A 22,513-nucleotide genomic window follows, 5' to 3' on the forward strand; every position below is an offset into this window, starting at 1 on the left:
TTGAAATACACTGAAAAAACATTGTTAAAGGTACGTTATGGTTACAAGTAAAACCGAAAACCCCCAGAAATTCCCCAGTTATGGTAAGCTAAGCAACCATAACTCGCGCCACCGCTGTGCACTGCTAAGACTAACACCCAGGACATGAAAGATGACATCAGAAATGGCATTATGACATCGCATTTTAAATTATTTTTAATAACCAGTCCATAAAAGGGGTTGACTTTTCTAATGTTGGAAACAACATGTTATGGGTGATTGGGAGAACCATCATGAACTACTTATTGTATTAAAGAATGTTCTCATATAAACAAATGATTATATGTTAGTGTTGCAGCATGCACTTTAGAAGTCCAATATTTTTTAATCTGGTAATTTTGTATAGTAAAATAGTAAATGCTACTTTATGAGAGTTTTGAGTAATGCTAATCATGGAATAAATAGGTAACAATTGAAAACCCACCACACACTTGTTAGTAGAAAAAATACATATAGAAATGCACAATGCATACAAATTAGAGGCACATACATGGAAACTAAAGTAAGGATAAAGAAGCAATAGCACCAAAAAAAATGACAATAATATTAGAGTAACTCATCATGTACAGAAATTAATTGTTTGTTTGAGGCGATCTTATTGCCCCATGCATGTGCACTATGAGCTCAGATTATGCTCTAAGAAAGTATTTTAAGAACATATAAAAAGGTTAATGTGGAGATGTATAGCACCTTTTACATTTTGGAAATTCTTATTGTCAGTCAAAACAAAAAACTAGCCTAATTATGTCAGTAAGTGGCCCAGATATGTGATGTCAACAGTGATGTCATCAATGCTATTTTTTGATGTCATCTTTCATGTCCTGGATGTTGGTCTTAGCGCTGCACGATGGTGGTGCCAGTTTTGGTTGCTAAGCTTACCATAACTGGCGAATTTCTGAGGTTTTTCAGTTTTACTTGTAACCATAATGTCCCTTTAACAAGGTTTTTTCAGTGAATATATGTATATATATTTACATATATATTTATATTCTGTACTCTGAGCCCCTCAATTCACTTTATACAGTCCGTGGACTGAGCTTTCGGACTCATTGTCAACTGGTGATGCAGTATTCTAGTAATCTCCTTAAATGTCAGCCATGTCGGATACACACGAGTCCGTTTCCGTTTTGTGACACGGGCGAGTGAGACACGTGCCATTGGGTGGCAAATGGGAGGAGGATCATGAGTTGCCAGGAATCCCTGAGGGATGCGTGTTGGAGTGTCACTCCTAGTTCATTTACCTCGGAAAAGAGCTGCAGAGATTTAGGAGACAGGCAACACCCGAACTTGGTCATATTTGCAACAGCATGCCTGCATCCAAACAAGCAAGAGGGGGGGAGCGACATGTTGCTTATGGTCTCTTTCATTCCTGAAGCTGCACATACTGTGTGCATCGTCGAGGCCAAGAAGGTGGTCAATTGGAGGAATCATCTAACTCATGTTGTCACACGTCACTGAGGGATACATGCACCAATACAAGAAAATGCACAGGTATTGCACCAAGACAATAAACATCTTCCCATACCAACACAGGAGGGTGCACTTTTTAAGTCCCTCCAAGCATTTCCAGGGCAGAAGGGGGAGGTGTGGTGGTCTCATCTAATGAATATCAGGGAAGAATAACAGCCGGAGTACTTGAACAGCGAGACGAGAATGTAAATGCCAGGTATTTGACTCTGTCACGGCCCCTCAACTGGTCAGAAAGTAATGATGAGTTGGATGCTGATGATCTAGAAGACAGAGAGTCCTCTGCCACAGCTGGTCAGTAACTAGCATTGATATGGGAAAGTGGTGATACTGAGGTGGAAGAGGAGAATGGCACCAGCACAGATGCAGAAGCTGCAGTAATAATTGAAGCTCGCCCACCCGCCCCCCATTCTGTATACATCCTCTTTGGGAAACAGACCTCCCATTGCAGATCAGGAAATACAATCACATCAAACATCACCTCCAGCACTATCATGCCCACATGAATCCATCCTCTGCGCTGGTTGCCCGTGAAAAAAATAAAAAGTGTGTTAGAACGCTGTAGAAAATAATACGTACACAAATCCGGCCATGTGAGCATTCTGCCAAATAATACGATGCAAGGAAAGGCAGGGAAAAACCTGGGCACCACATCTACGTATCCCTTATGATCGAGAGGCTCAATGCACAGACATGGGAAGAAGTAAAAAGATCTGAGGTACATACAACTTTGTGCCATCAAACATTGGGGACTCCCCCTCCCCCTGTGAGGATAAATCCAGCTCCTAATACTCCTCCTCCTCTCTAACCTTCTTCCTCTTCCCCTCCCCAAATTGCAGCCAGAGCTCTATTGAAAAAGTCACAAAGGCTGAGAACCGTGTGAACCAAGTGGGCCTGAGAACCCTGAGAACCGCCACAACCCCATGTGGACAAACAAGGGAATGCACACGGGAAAAAACAAAACAATCCTGCAACTACAACCAACCAATAGAAACCTACAACTACCACCTACAATATACAACCTACAACTACTATAATAGAATAAATATACATGACACACACACATTTGGGAAGATTAATTTTGTGCAGTAGCAACAGTCTCCCTCTGTTGTCCAATATTATAGCTGAACACATGTATAAATGTCATTCTTCACAATCCCCTGCTATGCAGTCTGAACAATCCCACCATGTGTCCATTTCTCCACTGTCCCCCACTTCTGTAATCTTGCAGCTCAATTCATAGAATAGTGACAACTCCCCAATTCTCTTTGCTGTGCTTTTTGTGTACATTAGCAAGGTATAAATTCACAAACATAAAGTGGTATTTATTTACCCTTCGATTCTATATAAACGTTCTTTTTTGTGGGTGGGGCAGTAAAGTGTATGCCCTTCTCCCCTGCACGTCCCAGAGCATTTTTTTTGTTTTGTTTTTATTGTGCAATTCTGGTTAATATAGACGTATCTAAAATACATATACCAATATAGATTAAATGCTTAGGTAAAATACATAGATAGATAATTAATACATGACTGCCGTAGACAATATGATAAAATCACTTATGCACTATTGAGCATATTAAAACACATTCACAAGAGGAATCCTAACAGAATTACTACTTTTACGAGATTATTTTAAGATTAATGTGTGCTTCTTCCTGAGCTATTATACAGGTATTAACAATTTTCCATATATAACACACAGCAGCCATAATTACCAAAGATTCTGCACCTATAATGGTGCTCCAGAATTATGCTACCTTCCTCTGGAGAGAGTTTACTGTAAACTCTGTATAGCCCTTTACATAATACTTATGCATTTTTGACACTGTGTTAAAACATGGCAGGCGGTCTCAATTTCCAGCCCACACAGTCTACACAAGCTCTTATCACGAGGAATCTTTTTCCACCTCCCAGTGTGCTCCAAGGTGGGCAATACATTCAACCGCAAGTATGTTATAAATTTGCAAATTACTTTTGTGCAGTGTTTAACCAGATAACTGCTCGTGTGGAGACCCCTTAGTGCCTGATTACAATATTCAGAATACATAGGTTTGGCTGCTAGTAAGTCCAAATTGTTACACACCTCTAGACGTTTAGTTATCTTCTTTAATACCATTACCCAATTTGGAAGGACCATCAGATCTTCTAGTTGAATATTAATTATGGTCAAATGCGCCAGTGCTGAGTACCTCAGCCCTTTTAAGAATTCATTTCTACAGTCTATACTGTCCAGTCGGGCTAGATGCTAAAAAAGGGTATCAGGTGTCTCAGCTGATTGTTTTATCATAATATGCAATTGACACTGTTGTATAATCCAATGCACTGTAAGCGATTGTACACCCAACTCACACCTGAGTGCTTGAACCGGCACTGAGTCAGGGACTTCTTAATCGATCTGAGTATTTTTCCCTCCAATTTGTCCAGCCATGATATCATGTCTTCCAATAGGACTGCCAATCCATATAATGTGGCCGGAACAATACTCTTAGTGTACAAGGCCACTTGGCCACCAATATTGTTCCCACCCTTCAGCCGCATGATCTCTTTATACACAAGACATTTTTTAATGATCTTAGAACTCATGATATTATGATAGAATTCCTGCGATGGTGAATTATATATTTGAAAACCTAAATAGGTATATTTATCTACAACTTCAAGTGAACTGTCGTTCAAGTACCATTTATAGTTATTTAGTTTATGCTTGTGTCCCATGATCATGATTTTAATTTTACCAATATTAATCTTTAGGTTATTTAGCCACAAATAATTTGCGAGAGAGAGTATGGAGCGTTGAAGGCCGATAGCAGTTCTATCTAGAAGTATTGTGTCATCAGCATACTGAGCCATCGTACCTTGATTGTACCCAATTTAGGCGATTCATTTCTTACATATGATATCGCCTCTCCCATATCACTCACGTAGAGGTTATATAGTAACGGTGCCAATAAACATCCTTGTCTAACACCAACATTGTTTGGGATGCCAGTAGTCACCACTCCCTCATGGCTCAGACAAATGACAACACTATTCTCAGATTACAGTAGGCTAATCAAATATAAGAGGGAACTATCCCTGCCCCAGCCATGGAGCTTCGCCCAGCGTTTTGAGTGGGATACCCTGTCAAAAGCCCTGCTGTAATCTATAAAGCACATATAAAGTGTATCATTACGAGTTCTTTTGCACTCTGATATGACGTCAGAGCCTCACTTTAACCTTATTTTTTTATTTTTTTTTATTTTTTATTGGTTTATACAAACCTTTAAAAAAGAGACAAAAATACATTTCCCTGTAACCATTTCAGCATCCTCTAAGCAGCATTGTTCTTCAAGTAAACATTATCGTTCTGACATACAAGAAATATAAGTACATTTAACCACTGAGTTTTAGTCTACTGTCTCTGCATCTAAGCCCTCCTTTAGGACACGGAGAAAGGCAACTAGTGCATATAAAACAGATATATTTGAACCATCAAACAAGGCTCTCCACCAGTCCTCAGCGGACATAATCTGATGTTTACTCGTTACTGGACCAAAAATGTTTTTTCTTTGATGCTCTAGTCCAGGACACAACATTGTCAAATGTTTTAGAGTCTCATTATTAACTCTGCAGAACCGACATAATAGGTCCGAGTCAGCATACTGGGACCAAAAGTTTAGACACTCCTTAGTAGGCAATGCATTGAGCCTAAACTGCATGTATAAGGTCTTGTGTATTGGTCCGGGAAACAGGTTAGATATTCTTGTAACTGACCATACGCTCTGGCTTCTCCAGGAGCCTCCTTCATAGTAATTGATTTAGATCTTAGTTTACATGTATTAATCCAATCGGTTCTCCACATCTTCAATTTGGCCAAATCTGGATTTTCAATCAAAGTCTGTACAGTAATGTCATATGTATCTAACACCTCAAGACACAACATGTGCAATTGGAACAGGATTGTTTGTGTTTTTTCAGTGTCTGGTTTATGTATTATATTGATTTGAGGAGGCGGATTTATTTGCATTGTTTTCCTAAATAGGCTTAAAAGATTCCAGGCTACTCGGGCTTGAATTGAGATATATCCGAGTTCGAATCTTATACAAGCCGTAGGAGTCCCCTTTGGTAAGTGTAGAACTCTAGACCAGAAGATATTTTCAAGTGAGTTCCATACCTCATGCCCACAACCAAAGGCGTTTTCGCCACCATATATCGGTGCAGGCACCACTTTTTGTTGGAAGAAAATGACAGTTGGTTTTAAATAAAATTTGACAAATTTTCTATTGATCAGGGACGCCTGGCATGCCAGCTGAGGACATTTGCTGTTCGTCATCTCGACCCAGGGTGCGTCATTTCTGCTGGCACTGATTCTCATACCTAGGTAGGTGGTGTTCTTCACTATCCTGATCAGTTCTTTATCAAGGTACCAATTGAATTTCTTCTTGTGCCCATTGTTTCCCAGCAGTTTTTCAAGTACCAGAATTTCACATTTTTGCTTGTTTAAAAGAAGGCTATTCACTGTTAAGTACTTTTCAAGAATGGTCATTTTGCGTTGAAGACCTCTAGGCGTTGAATCCAAAAGGATGAGGTTGTCCACATAAACAAGGTAGTCAAGGTGGGTACCGTGAATTTTTGGTGGAAACGTGGTTGACTCATTAAAAATCTCTTTCATATCAGATATAAACCGATTGAAAATAATAGCTGCTAAGGGGCAACCTTGTTTAACGCCCCTGTACATGTCAATTGGGGCTGATAGTGTGCCCTTGAGATCTAATTTGATCTTGATCGAAGTATTTGTGTGTAACTCACAAATAGCAGCCAGCAAACTGGGGGGACAGTTCCACGCACTCAGTTTTTCCCATAAAAAATCCCTGTTTATGCTGTCAAATGCATGTGATAAATCTATTAGGGCCAGATAGACCTTAGAGTTGGACCGATGTGCTTCCATCTTCAGTAGATTTAACAACAGGAGATTAACCCCACACCCCACCCCCTTGACAAATCCTGTTTGTCATGGGTCTACACAATTTGATTCAGTAGACCACTTTAGGAGTTTCTGTTGCAAGAGGGTGGCATACACTTTCCCCAGCACATCGAGCAGTGCAATGGGTCTGTAGTTTTTAGGGTTTCTCCTGTCTCCTTTTTTGAAGATTGGCACAATCACAGCAGATTTCCATGATTTTGGGGTGTTACAGCACTTAGCAATTCTGTTGAACAAAATTGTGCAGAATTCTGACCATTCTTCTGGGTGGCGTTTGATGGAAAAATGTGTAAGCCCATCCGGGCCAGGGGCTCTTGATTCGCGCACATTCTTGATTACTTGCAAGATGTCCTCTTTGTCAAACGCAATCTCCCAATGGGTTAAATTGGGCATTTCCCATTCTTTGGTTGATGCATCTTTGCGAAAAAGATCAGAGTAGAAAGATATCCACTGCGCCTCCAAAGCCAAATTTGCCTGCAGAGCATGTTGTGGAGCTAGATTAATATTTATAAGTCTCCAATAGTCTGCTGAATTTTTACTTGCCATTTTAGACAGATTGAACTCAGCATCATTTTGTGTCATAATGGCCTTGTGACACTTGAGCCAGTTCTTATACGCTTGTTTGAGCGTTCTTCTCTGCTCGCAAGCATCCACAGTAGTTTTTTTTTTAACATTTCTCAGGTGACGTCGCAATGTTCTTTTCCGTTGTAGAATTTCTAAATCAAATTTGTGTTTGGGTGCAAATTCGGCATGTTTTAAATTACGTTTTCGTTCTTCATATTGTGACAACAAGTGATCATATTCCAGTGACCCTGGGTTCATTTGAAATTTGGATGTAATATGAGTTAAATCCTCAGTGTCAAGATGTAAAGGAATTCTGCAAGCTCCAGTTCTCACAGCGTGAGGCCACAGCTCAAGATTGCGCTCAGTGTTTTTGTTAAATTTCAAAGTCACCATATCATGGTCACTGTGGGTCTTTTTTATGACCTCTAAGCTGCTAATCCTCTTGTGTATATTTTCAGATACAAGTATGTAGTTGAGGGTTGAACTTTGATCACCTCTTCTCCATATGGGTGCAGCCGGGATATCCCCCGGTGTTTGACCATTTAACATCAATAGCCCACGGAGGTCCATTTCCAAACACCATTGATTTGTCAATTGTTCTTCAAAGTTGTTGAGTTTCTTTTTGCCACTGGTTAAGTTTAGATGAGTGATGAAATCAATATTAAGATCGCTGCAAATGATAAGGTCATTCAAATTGCCCATTTCCATTAGGTCATCAATGACAGTTGTAACTTGGTCAACAAAGGATATAGCACCAGCAGCCAAGTGGTTCCAATATAGGTTGATGATGTACAGTTTGGGGTACGTGAGTACTTTCTGCCCCCGAAGAACTAACCACCACCACCTGAATAAATGGAGATGGGTTGAAAGAGTTTTCAATCCTAAAACCGGACCCTCATGGGTCTACCCTTAGACTGCTTAATAGCTGGATTATGCGCTATTTCAAATCCTTCAAGAATAGGAATTTTGTTTAACCACGTTTCCTGTAAACAGATAAGATCCAAGTCAGATGCCCAGACAGTTGTAAACAGGGGCATAAAGCCCCTTGTGTTCCAAGATCCCAGGGTACAATTTTAGGAAATTTCGTGGGCCTGGCATTACTTTGCCTCTTCAATATTTAGAGTTTCGGCAAGCCAGGACCAGTCATTTCCTTTGTCAGCCAAGGATGCAACTTCTTCTGTGTTATCAGGATTTGATGTCTCACTGTCCGCTCCTTGAATTGTAATCCTTATGCGGTCGTTTCTCTGACTCTTAGTCAAAGGCTCAAGGTCTAAAAGGCACGTTTGTGATGGAAACACTTGAGGCAAGGTGGGGGTTGTTGATTGGGTCACTTCTACATCAATCTGTTTCGCTCTTCTGGCTACTACACTGCGAGAGCCGTTTTCCATCGGTCTAGACTCAAGACAGTTCGGGACTATAGAAATATCAAACCCCAGAGACATTAACACTGGGCCTGCTTCCAAAAGTATATCTACTATAAGTTTAGACTGCAGGTGCAGTATTACAGCATCGTTTTTAGTTTCATTGAAGAATTCAACAATTTTCAAGTCTCCGGATTCGATAGCTCTGAGACTAGGGACAAGGTGACACAACCACAGTACATTATGATGATTCAAGATTAAGTCATCCGAAGACTCTATACATTCTAAAAAAAACTTGATGTGCCGCTTGTGTTTTAGGTACAGAGCTTTCCATCTTTGAGTGCTTTGAAAGTTGTGCTGCACTTTTGTTGGTTTCTCTCGAGATTATACTAGATTTAGCTGTGGCACCAATAGTCGAACGTGGCTGCAGATCAGATTGGCACTCCATTTGTAGGTCTTTTCGATAGTGAGATGTATCAGGACAGACTGGTTTCAACTTGCTGCAGCTCTCAAGTTGCCTTTCAGTGTCTATCGGTCTCAAATGACTATCCATCGCAATTAGCTTGGCACGTTTTTCGTCTAATGTCATGAACATAGCCTTGGCTTTTGCAGAGCCATCTCGAGGTGTAGAAAGTTGCTGAATCACTTCACAACTGAATCACTTCACAAAGTCTTGGAGCTTTGTTACATTTAAGTGCAGATGTTCCCTCTACACACGCCCTTTCTGCCAAATATTTCAGCAAATTGGATTGTCACTGGCAATTGGGACAGTTGCAGAGGTTTTAAAACTATGTTAGAATTCAGAACTCCGTCGACTTGGCCAGCAGTAGTACGACTGGAATCAACATTACTGGTTTTACAATCTGTTTGGGCAATTGCATCAGACTCACTTGGATCCTTACCATCATCGTCCTCATAAGTAGACATATCCATCAGATCTTCAGGTACGTCACAGGATCCTATTCCAAGCACTGGTGCTTCATCCAATACGATTATTACTTCATTAGAGGGTACTTTAGCTTCACCACTTTTCTCTTTCACAATAGTTCTGTTCACTGTCACATTGACAGTTTTGATGTTTCGTAGGAACTTGCGTGAGTCCTTTCCTCGTTTGGTTTTTTTCAGAGGTTGATTTTTCAATTTATTTTCACTAACACCTCTCAGATTTTTTTGAGTCGAGCCAGATTTTTGATTATTCTTAGGGATCTTGAATATTTCAAAAAGTTCTGGGGAACTGACGCCAGCATCGTGGTTTGCCAGTATTGCTTCTGCACCTGTCAAAGGACACTGTAGCCTCAAATCTGAAGTGGACGCCGTTTGAGGATCTAGAAGGGCCAAGTTTCCTGAGGATTGACTCTCTGTGAGCATATCAAGGAACTGCGTAGGCATCACCTTCTCTTTAAAGGTTGTAGTGATCACTTGCACCGACATGTTGGCTCTCACTTCATTTTCAACGCTGGCGACAGCCGGTGTCCCATCCAGTTGGACATCTCCAGCTAGAAGTGTCTCCATTGGAACTGGTATGCCCTCTTTCCCTAGGTCAACTTCTGGTCTCAAGCTCTTTTTTGTTATTTCTTCCATAAACATCACATTTGTGGTTGCGAGCTCCGGCGAGTTCAAGTCAGCATCAGTGGGAATTGGATCTAAGACTACTGGAGGGCATCATACTGGTATTTGTATGATCAACAGTACATCTTTCACAATTTTGTTTCCACTAATAATGTGTTACTTGTCTTTGTTGGAAGAGATTTAAAGCTTCTTTCGCCACTTCTGCCAGAAGTTTTTTTAATCCAAATTGGTATTTTTAGAAAAAATCCACTAATGTGTCCATTGCCCACTCAGTCTTTTTTTGGGTCCCAATCAATGTCTCCTTATGTGAATTGTGTGTGCTTTCAATGTCCAGAAGCTTGGAGTTCATGACGGAGACCAGACTGGCGAGATCTTTCATATTCTCGTTGAGGTGTTGATACATTTTGAGAAAGGGGGCAATGGTTAATGCCATAGCAGACATTATAGTTGTTTGAAGATCTTTCATTTTTAGTTCCTGTCCCACTATGTTATCATCGTCTGCTTCTTGTCGTATACAACGTTTTTGGCAAACTGGAAGACGTCTGATTTTTGAGAACGGACACTCCATTAAGGAAAAATTGGAGGAAGACGAGTCCGATGAGGAGTCAGTTCGCAAACAATGAGCGTCACGTCCCTTCCCAACCAAAGGCAAATCTTTGTTTGAACAGTTTTGCAAGGGTTTCTGACATAGTAATAGCCATTTTAGGTTTCTTCATCTGTGAGCATTGAATGTTCGGTGAAATGCTCGAATCAACTCTCCTTCGTTTAGACAGACTATTTGTATGAGCAACATGCACCTTTTGTTTTTTTTGTAAAAGTGAAGGGTTCGGAGTAACAAGGGGCTCAGAAAAAACCTCCGTCCCTTCTGGCATCACATTCAATGTCAACTTATGAAATCTGTCTTTATTTAGCCGGGTAAGGTCTGTTAGTAATTTGTTAACAACATCCAATGAGTTTCTTCGATTTTCATGTCGGTTTGACTCATTCATAACAGTTGTAGTAGGAAGTGATTGATTTTGCAACACATCCTGAGTAAGAACCCTACATGACTCCATATTGTCCTGGAACGGGTAAAAAACATTGTCTTCATCGGCACTAATAAGTGCCGGTTCAAGGCTATACATAGAAGAAGGAGCCAATTTCAAGAAAGGCACTGTAAAATCTGGGCCGTGGTGACCCAAGACTTATCTCACTGCATCCGCTCAGGCGTGTGTTGCTTTGACTTTGTTCTTCAGCATAGGCACAGTCTGTAACAACGTCCGCGCCTGCCGAACACACACTCCCAGACTCATTGCTACCAAGTGTGGACGTAGGCGTGTGCTCGATTAATGCGCGCCGCGCTAGGTCGCACAAGGGTACGACCATACTGGGCGAAGGGCTGACAACAGCAGCAGATTTCTCAGTTCGTTCCCCATTACTCGACATCAGGGCCGAAATCACAAACACCTCGCCAGAGATCTTAAATGGAAGCGTCTGTTTTAGTGAAGCATGAATTTCAGCGTGACTAGTTTTCGAAATAGTTCCTTCATCATTCAGTGATACTGCGATTGGAATGTCAGGTACATGAGGCGCGCTAGGCGCATTAAGCACAATGTCACTTACTTGAAGTCGAGTCGGAGTCCGAGTGGGGGATACGGACACGGGCACAGGCACAGGCGCAGGCATGGGCACAGGTGCAACAAGCGCTGCAGATGAATCGGCTGTAGACAGGAGACGCTCCACACCAGGGCTCGAAGTAACATTTCCTAACTTCCGTTGAGCTTGTGTTTTCGCGAAGGAGTTTACTTTCACTTTCGCGGTGTCACGCATAGTTCCAACAGTGGGGCGCGGTGAGGGCGAGCTGAGGAGAGACAGAGGAGAGTCCAGGATTCCATGGACTTCCTTGGACTCCTCAGACTCTGCCAGACTCCGTGCCTGCTCCGCAGGGTAAAACAGTTTTTAAGGAAGCACACTCCCACAAGTGTGAACACAGTAGAATTACTGTCAGCAGCAGGGGAAAACAGACTCCACTCCTTCCCACTCCTCAGACTCTGCCAGAAGTGAAATCCTAAAACAGGGTACTTCCCCATTTCTCCCTTTTGTGTAGGCACACATCTTTAATCGTATTGCGGCTGATCAGCATAATGATCTCTGGGTCAGGCCACACACGTAGTGTAATGCCACACAGTGCAGGGGAACGTCAGTTGTATCTTCATGAGCAGGAACATTCAAGGTCTTCTTTTCTACACCATCACATGCAAAGTCCCCACCGCGCGCTTTCTTGAAGCACTTTCATTTGCTGGTACAGATGATGCGTTTAAAAACATCCTGATGCTGGAGGAACTGCACACATCTCGTACCTCCCAGCCAGTTACTGTGTTTTCGTCGCCGCAATTTTTGTCTTATTGGTTTTCACTGTGGTGTTTTCGCCCCAGCAGTTTTTGCCGATTTTACTTTTTTGATATATATGTAGTCTGTTTGTGTAGGGGTTTTGGGGATGATGGGTGAGGTGGGGGTAGTGGAGGTTTGGTAGGCACCCGCCCATTCAAATAAATAAATACATAAATCACCAAAAACAGCCTCGGGCGAAAACACGCGAAACCCTCGCAGGCATTGCAGGCACTAACAGTGGAATGGCCAGTGTGAGGGGACCGAAGGCCCGCCCTCTGACGTTTGCAACCCTACCATCAGAGGGATGCTGAGTTATAGTCCACTCCTTGTGGGCATACTGTGCATCCCAGATGGACTACCATCAGAGGGATGCTGAGTTATAGTCCACTCCTTGTGGGCATACTGTGCATCCCAGATGGACTACCATCAGAGGGATGCTGAGTTATAGTCCAATCTTTGTGGGCATCCTGCGCATCCCAGATGGACTACCATCAGAGGGATGCTGAGTTATAGTCCACTCCTTGTGGGCATCCTGCTGAGTTATAGTCCACTCCTTGTGGGCATCCTGCGCATCCCAGATGGACTACCATCAGAGGGATGCTAAGTTATAGTCCACTCCTTGTGGGCATCCTGCTGAGTTATAGTCCACTCCTTGTGGGCATACTGTGCATCCCAGATGGACTACCATCAGAGGGATGCTGAGTTATAGTCCACTCCTTGTGGGCATACTGTGCATCCCAGATGGACTACCATCAGAGGGATGCTGATTTATAGTCCACTCCTTGTGGGCATCCTGCTGAGTTATAGTCCACTCCTTGTGGGCATCCTGTTCATCCCAGATGGACTACCATCAGAGGGATGCCGAGTTATAGTCCACTCCTTGTGGGCATGCACATCCCAGATGGACTACCATCAGAGGGATGCTGATTTATAGTCCACTCCTTGTGGGCATCCTGCTGAGTTATAGTCCACTCCTTGTGGGCATCCTGTTCATCCCAGATGGACTACCATCAGAGGGATGCCGAGTTATAGTCCACTCCTTGTGGGCATCCTGTTCATCCCAGATGGACTACCATCAGGGGGATGCCGAATTATAGTCCACTCCTTGTGGGCATCCTGTTCATCCCAGATGGACTACCATCAGAGGGATGCCGAGTTATAGTCCACTCCTTGTGGGCATCCTGCGCATCCCAGATGGACTACCATCAGAGGGATGCCGAGTTATAGTACACTCCTTGTGGGCATCCTGCGCATCCCAGATGGACTACCATCAGAGGGATGCCGAGTGATAGTCCACTCCTTGTGGGCATCCTGCTGAGTTATAGTCCACTCCTTGTGGGCATCCTGCTGAGTTATAGTCCACTCCTTGTGGGCACATCAGAGGGATGCTGAGTTATAGTCCACTCCTTGTGGGCATCCTGCTGAGTTATAGTCCACTCCTTGTGGGCATACTGTGCATCCCAGATGGACTACCATCAGAGGGATGCTGAGTTATAGTCCACTTCTTGTGGGCATCCTGCTGAGTTATAGTCCACTCCTTGTGGGCATCCTGTGCATCCCAGATGGACTACCATCAGAGCGGTGCTGAGTTATAGTCCACTCCTTGTGGGCATACTGTGCATCCCAGATGGACTACCATCAGAGGGATGCTGAGTTATAGTCCACTCCTTGTGGGCATCCTGCTGAGTTATAGTCCACTCCTTGTGGGCATACTGTGCATCCCAGATGGAGTACCATCAGAGGGGTGCTGAGTTATAGTCCACTCCTTGTGGGCATCCTGCTGAGTTATAGTCCACTCCTTGTGGGCATCCTGTGCATCCCAGATGGACTACCATCAGAGGGGTGCTGAGTTATAGTCCACTCCTTGTGGGCATACTGTGCATCCCAGATGGACTACCATCAGAGGGATGCTGAGTTATAGTCCACTCCTTGTGGGCATCCTGCTGAGTTATAGTCCACTCCTTGTGGGCATCCTGTGCATCCCAGATGGACTACCATCAGAGGGATGCTGAGTTATAGTCCACTCCTTGTGGGCATCCTGCTGAGTTATAGTCCACTCCTTGTGGGCATACTGTGCATCCCAGATGGACTACCATCAGAGGGATGCTGAGTTATAGTCCACTCCTTGTGGGCATCCTGCTGAGTTATAGTCCACTCCTTGTGGGCATACTGTGCATCCCAGATGGACTACCATCAGAGGGGTGCTGAGTTATAGTCCACTCCTTGTGGGCATCCTGCTGAGTTATAGTCCACTCCATGTGGGCATACTGTGCATCCCAGATGGACTACCATCAGAGGGGTGCTGAGTTATAGTCCACTCCTTGTGGGCATCCTGCTGAGTTATAGTCCACTCCTTGTGGGCATCCTGCTGAGTTATAGTCCACTCCTTGTGGGCATACTGTGCATCCCAGATGGACTACCATCAGAGGGATGCTGAGTTATAGTCCACTCCTTGTGGGCATCCTGCTGAGTTATAGTCCACTCTTTGTGGGCATCCTGCTGAGTTATAGTCCACTCCTTGTGGGCATACTGTGCATCCCAGATGGACTACCATCAGAGGGATGCTGAGTTATAGTCCACTCCTTGTGGGCATACTGTGCATCCCAGATGGACTACCATCAGAGGGATGCTGAGTTATAGTCCACTCCTTGTGGGCATGCACATCCCAGATGGACTACCATCAGAGGGATGCTGAGTTATAGTCCACTCCTTGTGGGCATCCTGCTGAGTTATAGTCCACTCCTTGTGGGCATACTGTGCATCCCAGATGGACTACCATCAGAGGGATGCTGAGTTATAGTCCACTCCTTGTGGGCATACTGTGCATCCCAGATGGACTACCATCAGAGGGATGCTGAGCTATAGTCCACTCCTTGTGGGCATACTGTGCATCCCAGATGGACTACCATCAGAGGGATGCCGAGTTATAGTCCACTCCTTGTGGGCATCCTGCTGAGTTATAGTCCACTCCTTGTGGGCATCATGTGCATCCCAGATGGACTACCATCAGAGGGATGCCGAGTTATAGTCCACTCCTTGTGGGCATGCACATCCCAGATGGACTACCATCAGAGGGATGCTGAGTTATAGTCCACTCCTTGTGGGAATCCTGCTGAGTTATAGTCCACTCCTTGTGGGCATACTGTGCATCCCAGATGGACTACCATCAGAGGGATGCTGAGTTATAGTCCACTCCTTGTGGGCATACTGTGCATCCCAGATGGACTACCATCAGAGGGATGCCGAGTTATAGTCCACTCCTTGTGGGCATCCTGCTGAGTTATAGTCCACTCCTTGTGGGCATCCTGCTGAGTTATAGTCCACTCCTTGTGGGCTTACTGTGCATCCCAGATGGAAGCCGAGAGACGCCTTTCAGGGAAGTGCAGATTAAACGTAATAGCTTTAAGAACTTGAATGCAGCTCAGATTCAATTAGGAGCAGCGATTAGAGTCTGTTGCTCTGTGAAGGGCTGCCGGGTCGATGGCAGGTGCTGCTGAGGCGCACACGAGCTGTAAATATAACCCTGTGTACAAGCAGATTCCTGTTACATGGATAAACACTGTGAATTATCACAATACATGTATCGCGTCTAGACTCTCGTTAGGCCCGGCAGTACCCTTCACCTTAAATCAGTGGCACAGCCCCCAAAGCTGAAAAATGATGGGGGGTTGCAATCAGTTCTGCAATATGCGGACTCCATGTTTCCATCTTCAAACCCTTTCGAACAGGGGTCGAGGAGTACGAAAAGTAGTAGTGGAAGAAGTATGCTGCCTACAAACCCATCACTACACTCCCTCCCACAGGGAACACAAACACCATGTCCTGCCGTTCCTCCATTCCACCCGCACCACTGTGTAAAAGCTGAAAGGAACACAGTGAAAGAAATTTCAAAAAGCATTTTAAGAAACCCCCATCACCCTTATTCATTGTCCCTCACAGCATGCATACCTCCTCCTACTTCCTCTCACACCTTGGTCCCTCTCTACTCTCCAATCCTCTTCCATGATGTAAATTGGTTTTGTACTGTTTTCTGGTTTATTTCATTTGTTACTTATGCTTGTTGTATTTTGCTTGTTCCTCTTGTAAAGCGTTTTGGATTAAAACGCTATATAAATTCAATAAAATTCAAAATGCAAATTCACACCCTCCCCTTTCTAATCCCCCACCAACGGGCATGTTAAGGATTAAAGTCACCCTTCCCACCTATGCATTAACTGCACGTACCGCAGTGTCTGCAGTATTTTCACGTTATATTGCTTAAATTCGAAAGAAAAATTCAGACTACTGCAGCAGCAGGGCTATGATGGGGCTTGAGAATGGGCTTCGTCCCAAGCAGGTTAGTGGAAGAAATAACAGCAACCCAGCAGTTTTACCATAGCTCACCATGATGTGAGGTTGGATCTGAGGTCCCAGGTTCGAATCTGCAGTAAGGTGAATTCAAGAAACAAATACACCCCTGCTGTTTAAGGAGACATAGTGCACGTTTTCACTTATTCCTGCACTTATTTAAAAACAAAACCATTCTGGAACGGTTTCTTTTCAAAATAAAAGTATAGGAGCTGTAAAACGTAATTTAAAAAAGCAGAGGAGCACCGCTCCCAACCACTCCCGCCCACTTCAACCAGTGCTTTGGAATGATATATAGAACTCTTTCATACCTTCACAATACCACCACTATACTCAGGGTTTGCGTTCCCTTGAGACCTTTGACCTCATCCATGTAAGGTCAGCAAAACGGACACAAAATGATCTAGCCACTCTGAACAGTGATGCAATGTTAGTGCACTTACAAGTGTGATATGTGTGATATGTGTTAAAAAAAAGAATTGTGAAAGAGTTTGTCGTCCATAGATCCCAAAAAAAACAACCTATCCGGACAACAAATATCTCGACATATTTTCTTTTAAATCACAGAAGTATAACCATAATTTAGACCTGCCCCAGAGTGTCGAAAAATACACATCTCTGAGGATGTTCATCAACAAAAGCACATGCGTGCTCCCAACAGTAGGCTTTGAACAAGTAACCACTATGCATACACACCTCAACACAACACAACCCCCCACACACCCTAACTTATACATACAATATGCACAGCCAATACACTGGATTCCAAGTAAGCACCAACGATCTTCTCAGATCATGCACATGCACACCATACAAACACTGCATGTGCACAACTAAACACCACACACTACACACACCAGACACTGCACACAGACACACACACAGGATATCCTCAAACGAGGCATAAGTACATTGGATGCACCCAGACAGCCACAGAGCACATGCTCAGAATAAGGCAATGCCTATACACTGTGCTAGGTTTGGAAGTGAGCTCACTATGGGTCCGATTCATGGAAAAGTGCACATAGACCCTGCAAGGTCCGTGCAGTGAGAAGGACTTTGCGTGCCCCCTCATACATGAAGCACCAGTACGCGATGCGCGTAGTCATGGAATCTTCACACAAAGTAATTACTCAGAAACCCCTTCAATCTAATAGGTAGCAAGAGGTTTGGAAAACCTCACTGGCTGCGCGGCCAACCTGTATCAGAAAGAAAACTGTAACAAAGCCTCTAAAAGTTATGTGTTGTTAGACAAATTGTGTCGTGAAGAAATCACAAATTCCAACCTAAGGAATTATACAAGTTATCAGCTTTACGGTTTTAACAGAAATCTTTTAAATGTTCCATAAACAAAAAACGCCACCACAACACGTGTTTCAACCCTAACCGGGCCGTCTTCAGGGCATATACAAATGTAACTGATAATTTGAGAGCGAGGTACTAGCTGTGTACATAAAGCCGCAGAGTGCTGGGTTGTTTTAGCTTCTAAACTTTGAGGAACATCCATATAGTGTGTTTTATCATTCTCAATATATTTGGAGTTGCGGGATGTATTTTCAAACAGGCATAATGTCCCGAGTCAGATTTCCAATTTAAGGACTTGTTGTCAGCTTGACATGAGGTGTACTAATTTCCGCTTAAATGCGTTTGTAACTTGCAGTTGCTGCCGTGTGTCTGGTCGCACACATAGGAACCCTATGCGCAAGTCGTGGCCGGAATTCCCCCGAAACGCCTCCGCAAAGGAATTGTACACACTAATACATACCTATGCGCGGTCCTTGGGTGCAAGCTCATGCACCCCAGTAATCCTGTCTGGGTTGCCCCGCAACCAAGCCAACACCCCAGCAACACCATGTTCAATCTGCATGCCAACCCCTGTAAACCATGTCTGCACCCCGCTACTCTGCATATGGTCACCCCTACCTGCGATCTGCACCCCAACTATATTCATAATTGGACCCTGCCTTTGTGCTGTGATTCCTATGCGATTCAGGCTTTCCACCTGCTTTCACGGGGCGGATTGATCCAGGGCTTTGCGTGCTGAGTCCCCCGACATTATGTTGCATGGTCAGTTCCATGAATACGGATGTTGTGCGTGCGATCTCCTTGCAGCAAGTCGTTCCTCGACACGTTCACATTTTCCCATGTTCATCCTAATTTTGCATGTTCCACTCTCTATTTCGGCCTCTCTAGGCCCAACGCATACTCTGCGAGGAGTCACGCGCAAGGTGCTCGACTGCTTGCAAAGGCGTGCAAGACCTGAGAGAAGTCCACGCAAGTCCCAGAAAATGTCCTGCACAGTCAATTCCATGAATCAAGGAACAGGGTTTTGCACTCAGAATGGCCCGCAAAGTCCGGATTTTCCTTAAAAAAAATGCCATGAATCAGGCCCTATGTATGTAAAATATACTTGGAATATGCAATGTGCTTGGAATGGAAGCAAGCACGCACACACAGTATGCACAGAGAATTGTTGAATACAAAAGGCACACACATACAATATGCTCAGAAGTAAGCACAACGTCAACATAAAATGCACCCAGAAAAAAACTGCGAAAAGAACACTATGAAAGCACACTAATAAAATGTGAAGTGGTACATAGTGCTTCATTCCTGACTCTTCTCATCTCTAAGCGCTGCAATAACAGCTGCTGTTACTAAATGGTCCTCGATGTATCGACCTTGTAAGGTTGAAGTCCTGAGCCGGATTTGAACTTGTAAAAGAGCATGGCAGTCCCACGTCTGAGAAGAGCATTGACCTTCTGAGCTAACCTCCTGAGTCCTGGACAATTATCACCTGCAACAATAACCGAATAAAGGAAGCACATACCCTAGGCCCGGAATGTGCGAACATGACAACATTGCACCAAATACTTCGAGAATAAGCTCAGAATGTAGGGAAGCACAAGATTCGCATGAAGGAGACATACGAGAAAACAGCAGGTCCTGGCTGAAAATGCACACAATCCAAGCACGCCCACACACCCACACCCACTCCCCACACACACAACAATAATGACCGAAAATGGGCCGAACACACACACACATTCTGAAACACATGAATCAACAGGCACATACACACACGCGCAGACAAACACACACACACAACTATAAAGATAGATGATAGAACGAACCCACACACAATCTGATACACAAGCCAAAGCACAATAGTCAACATACGTATTCACACAGAAACACACACAGACACAAAGGCAGAAACAAAGAGAAAATCAGTGGACAATTTATTTTCTCCCAAAAAGAGATGTTTGCTGCGTATAAAAAGGCAAAGTATTAAAGGTTCACACTGTCAACGTTAATCTGCACAAACTGCGCTTAGCTAATACAAGCAAAGCCCACCACACTACAAATTACCCTTAAAATATTTAGACAGCTCACGCGATTCCCTATTATTAAAGTAAGTCTTAGTGTGTGATTTGTTTCATTTGTGGTGTGTCGGAGACATGTCACTGGTTTTCAACCTATAGGGAAAGGCTAGGGTGCTCTGGGGGTAGAGGCGCCCCCCACCCCCTCTCCATGATGTGAATCCCATAGACCCGATAAGTAGGACCCCACAGTGGTCCCTAAGTTCTTACCAGGGTACTTATGGAGGGCAGCCATAGTCAGAACTAATACAAGGAGACCACATTAGTCAGAGGTCAAATTCGTCAGGGGCAGGGAGAAAAAACACTACATACATGAAAAACCCATTTCCACTTGATTAAAGTCCCAAGTAAATCCATCTTCCAAATCATGGTCTGTCATACATGGAGCCGGGGTGGAATGACATTTCCCATGACACCGAGCCATAGGTCCATGTGCAGAGCGGAGTTCACTAAATGGCACGTGCTGGCATTGACTTGACGACAAGTGCACAGGCACACATCTATCAGGGGAACACACACAACATCTGCAGCTAGATGAAAGCACTGTCCACACAACTAGGGAAGAGGTGGATCCATAAGCAAAGGGCCAATTATGAGTAACACAATTTAAGGGAAAGTGGACCCCTGTAATCAGATCACTCCTTCATTTAAGGAACCTCTCCTTTAGCATGTGTATATACATTAGCATCCACCTGTAGTATCGGGGGGTTTAGGACTGAGCGAGAGAGAGAGAGTGAGAGAGAGCGAGAGCAAGAGAGATAGTCAGAAAGACAGAGAGAGAGGAAAAGAGCGCAAGAGAGAGAGAAAGAGAGAGACTGAAAGATAGAGAGAGAGCGAGAGAGATAGGGAGAAAGACAGAGAGAGAGGAAGACAGTGCGAGAGAGAAAGAGACCGAAAGAGAGAGAGAATGAGAGAGACTGAAAGAGAGAGAGAGAGTGTTGGTTATGTATGCCAGAGAGAACCAGGGTTCATACTACGCAGTCACTGTTCACAGCATCCAGGGCCCAACGAACCCTCCCCGACATACAAACAGAGGACTCAGCCAAGGCCAAGTTAGAACTGTCCTTTATTTTTCATAACAGACAGGGATCATACAGGAAATAATTATCCAGCAATCACAGGTCCTGAGCCCATGTCAGGGGCTTTTGTTACATTCTGACAACACAAATCAGGGTTCTTCCCCAAAAACCTAAGAGCATGCGTGATTGGGTGATTGGGGTGGTATCAACTATAGCTGGCCCATATAGATGTTATTTGACTGGCCCTTAAATGTCAGGTGGCTTGCCTGAACCTTCCCCAGAAACTATCTATTATATTGATGCAGGGTCGCAGGTTTACCACTGGCCCTTGCCCTCTGCCATCCACCCCTGGATTTGTGTTCCCTGATTGGCTGCAGTTGTTCTTCCCAGGCCTGGTACTCAGATCGGCTCTCAGCCTTCCATGCACCTTCTCAAGGTGATGAGAAGGACTATGTCTCCCCATTGTTGCCATCAGTATTACCACTTTGCCTTACAGAGTGCCTGCAGGGTTGGAACACTTTAAAACAACATATGTATCCCTTTGTGTCTGTTTCGCTGGGAACTGCTCCTCTTCTCACCACGAGTAAATGCCCATTGTTCGGCTCGGCTGCACCACACGGGTGAAGACCGCAAAATTGAGCATTCTGGTCTGCAATTAATGAGGATATATTCTGTTATTTGCAGGTGGCTCCTTGTCTCTGAGGCTTAGGAATGTTTTGCTCGTCTCTGACCTTGGCTGCAAGCTCTTGCTTGGTGCTTCGTACAACCTAATTTTACTTTGCTTCATCTCTCGTTCTACGGCCTGTGGCTTCATGTCATTTTATTGTACTTGTGCTATACTTTCTATATGTCTATACTGTACTATTCTTCTCATTGGTTAGTTTTATTTTGGTCCTTCCAGGTCTCTTATACAATCCTATAGTTCCATATATTTAGTTTCAATAAGCTGCTGCAAGTTTACTCTGCATGTCTTGTTTCCTTGCATTTCGGTGTTTCAGCATTTGGCTAATGAGAGAAAATAATAAAAGCTTTCGACAGTATGTATCTGTCCTCTATCTACAGAACTGTATAAGCATGCTCTTCGTGTGTGCAGGTCCATGTTTGTGTAACTTCGTGCAGGGATGAGAGTTTGCTTCATGGTTACCTTTGCTTTGTCGTGGTGTTGCTAATGACGTCAGCACAGTTAGATATCTGTCATTAGTCGATCAGGTCCATCGAGGAAATCTGGATCCATGATCAGTGTTGGGGCACCTGTTTCCATGATGACGTTAGCTGGATAAGGTTTGAATGGTTTTCTGAGAGAATTTCTGTTTGCATATGTATTTGTCAGGTCCTCCTGGGGCTGTCCAAACGGCGACTGGCATCTTGCATCTCTGACTCTTTTGGCTGTCATGCTTATTGGGGTCAAGAGGGGCATGCCAGGGACCCTCTCTT

At 44.0% G+C, this 22,513-nt stretch overlaps 1 protein-coding gene across 2 annotated transcripts in view; it reads right to left on the reverse strand.

Annotated features, from left to right (window-relative positions):
• NTRK1 (neurotrophic receptor tyrosine kinase 1) overlaps window positions 1-22,513 on the reverse strand; it is a 336,100-nt gene that overhangs the window by 259,748 nt on the left and 53,839 nt on the right. Inside the window, exon 1 of one of the 2 annotated variants that reach the window (XM_069604566.1) lies at window positions 11,563-11,820. The exons of the other annotated variant lie outside the window; for it this stretch is intronic. Within the exon in view, the coding sequence (XP_069460667.1) occupies window positions 11,563-11,702 (140 nt within the window). The 5' untranslated portion in view covers window positions 11,703-11,820. Of the gene's footprint in view, window positions 1-11,562; window positions 11,821-22,513 lie in introns of those variants that run through there. 2 annotated transcript variants of the gene reach the window in all.

The sequence above is a fragment of the Ambystoma mexicanum genome, chromosome 1p (assembly GCF_040938575.1).
Source record: "Ambystoma mexicanum isolate Mex_15411 chromosome 1p, UKY_AmexF1_1, whole genome shotgun sequence".
Taxonomy (NCBI): domain Eukaryota; kingdom Metazoa; phylum Chordata; class Amphibia; order Caudata; family Ambystomatidae; genus Ambystoma; species Ambystoma mexicanum.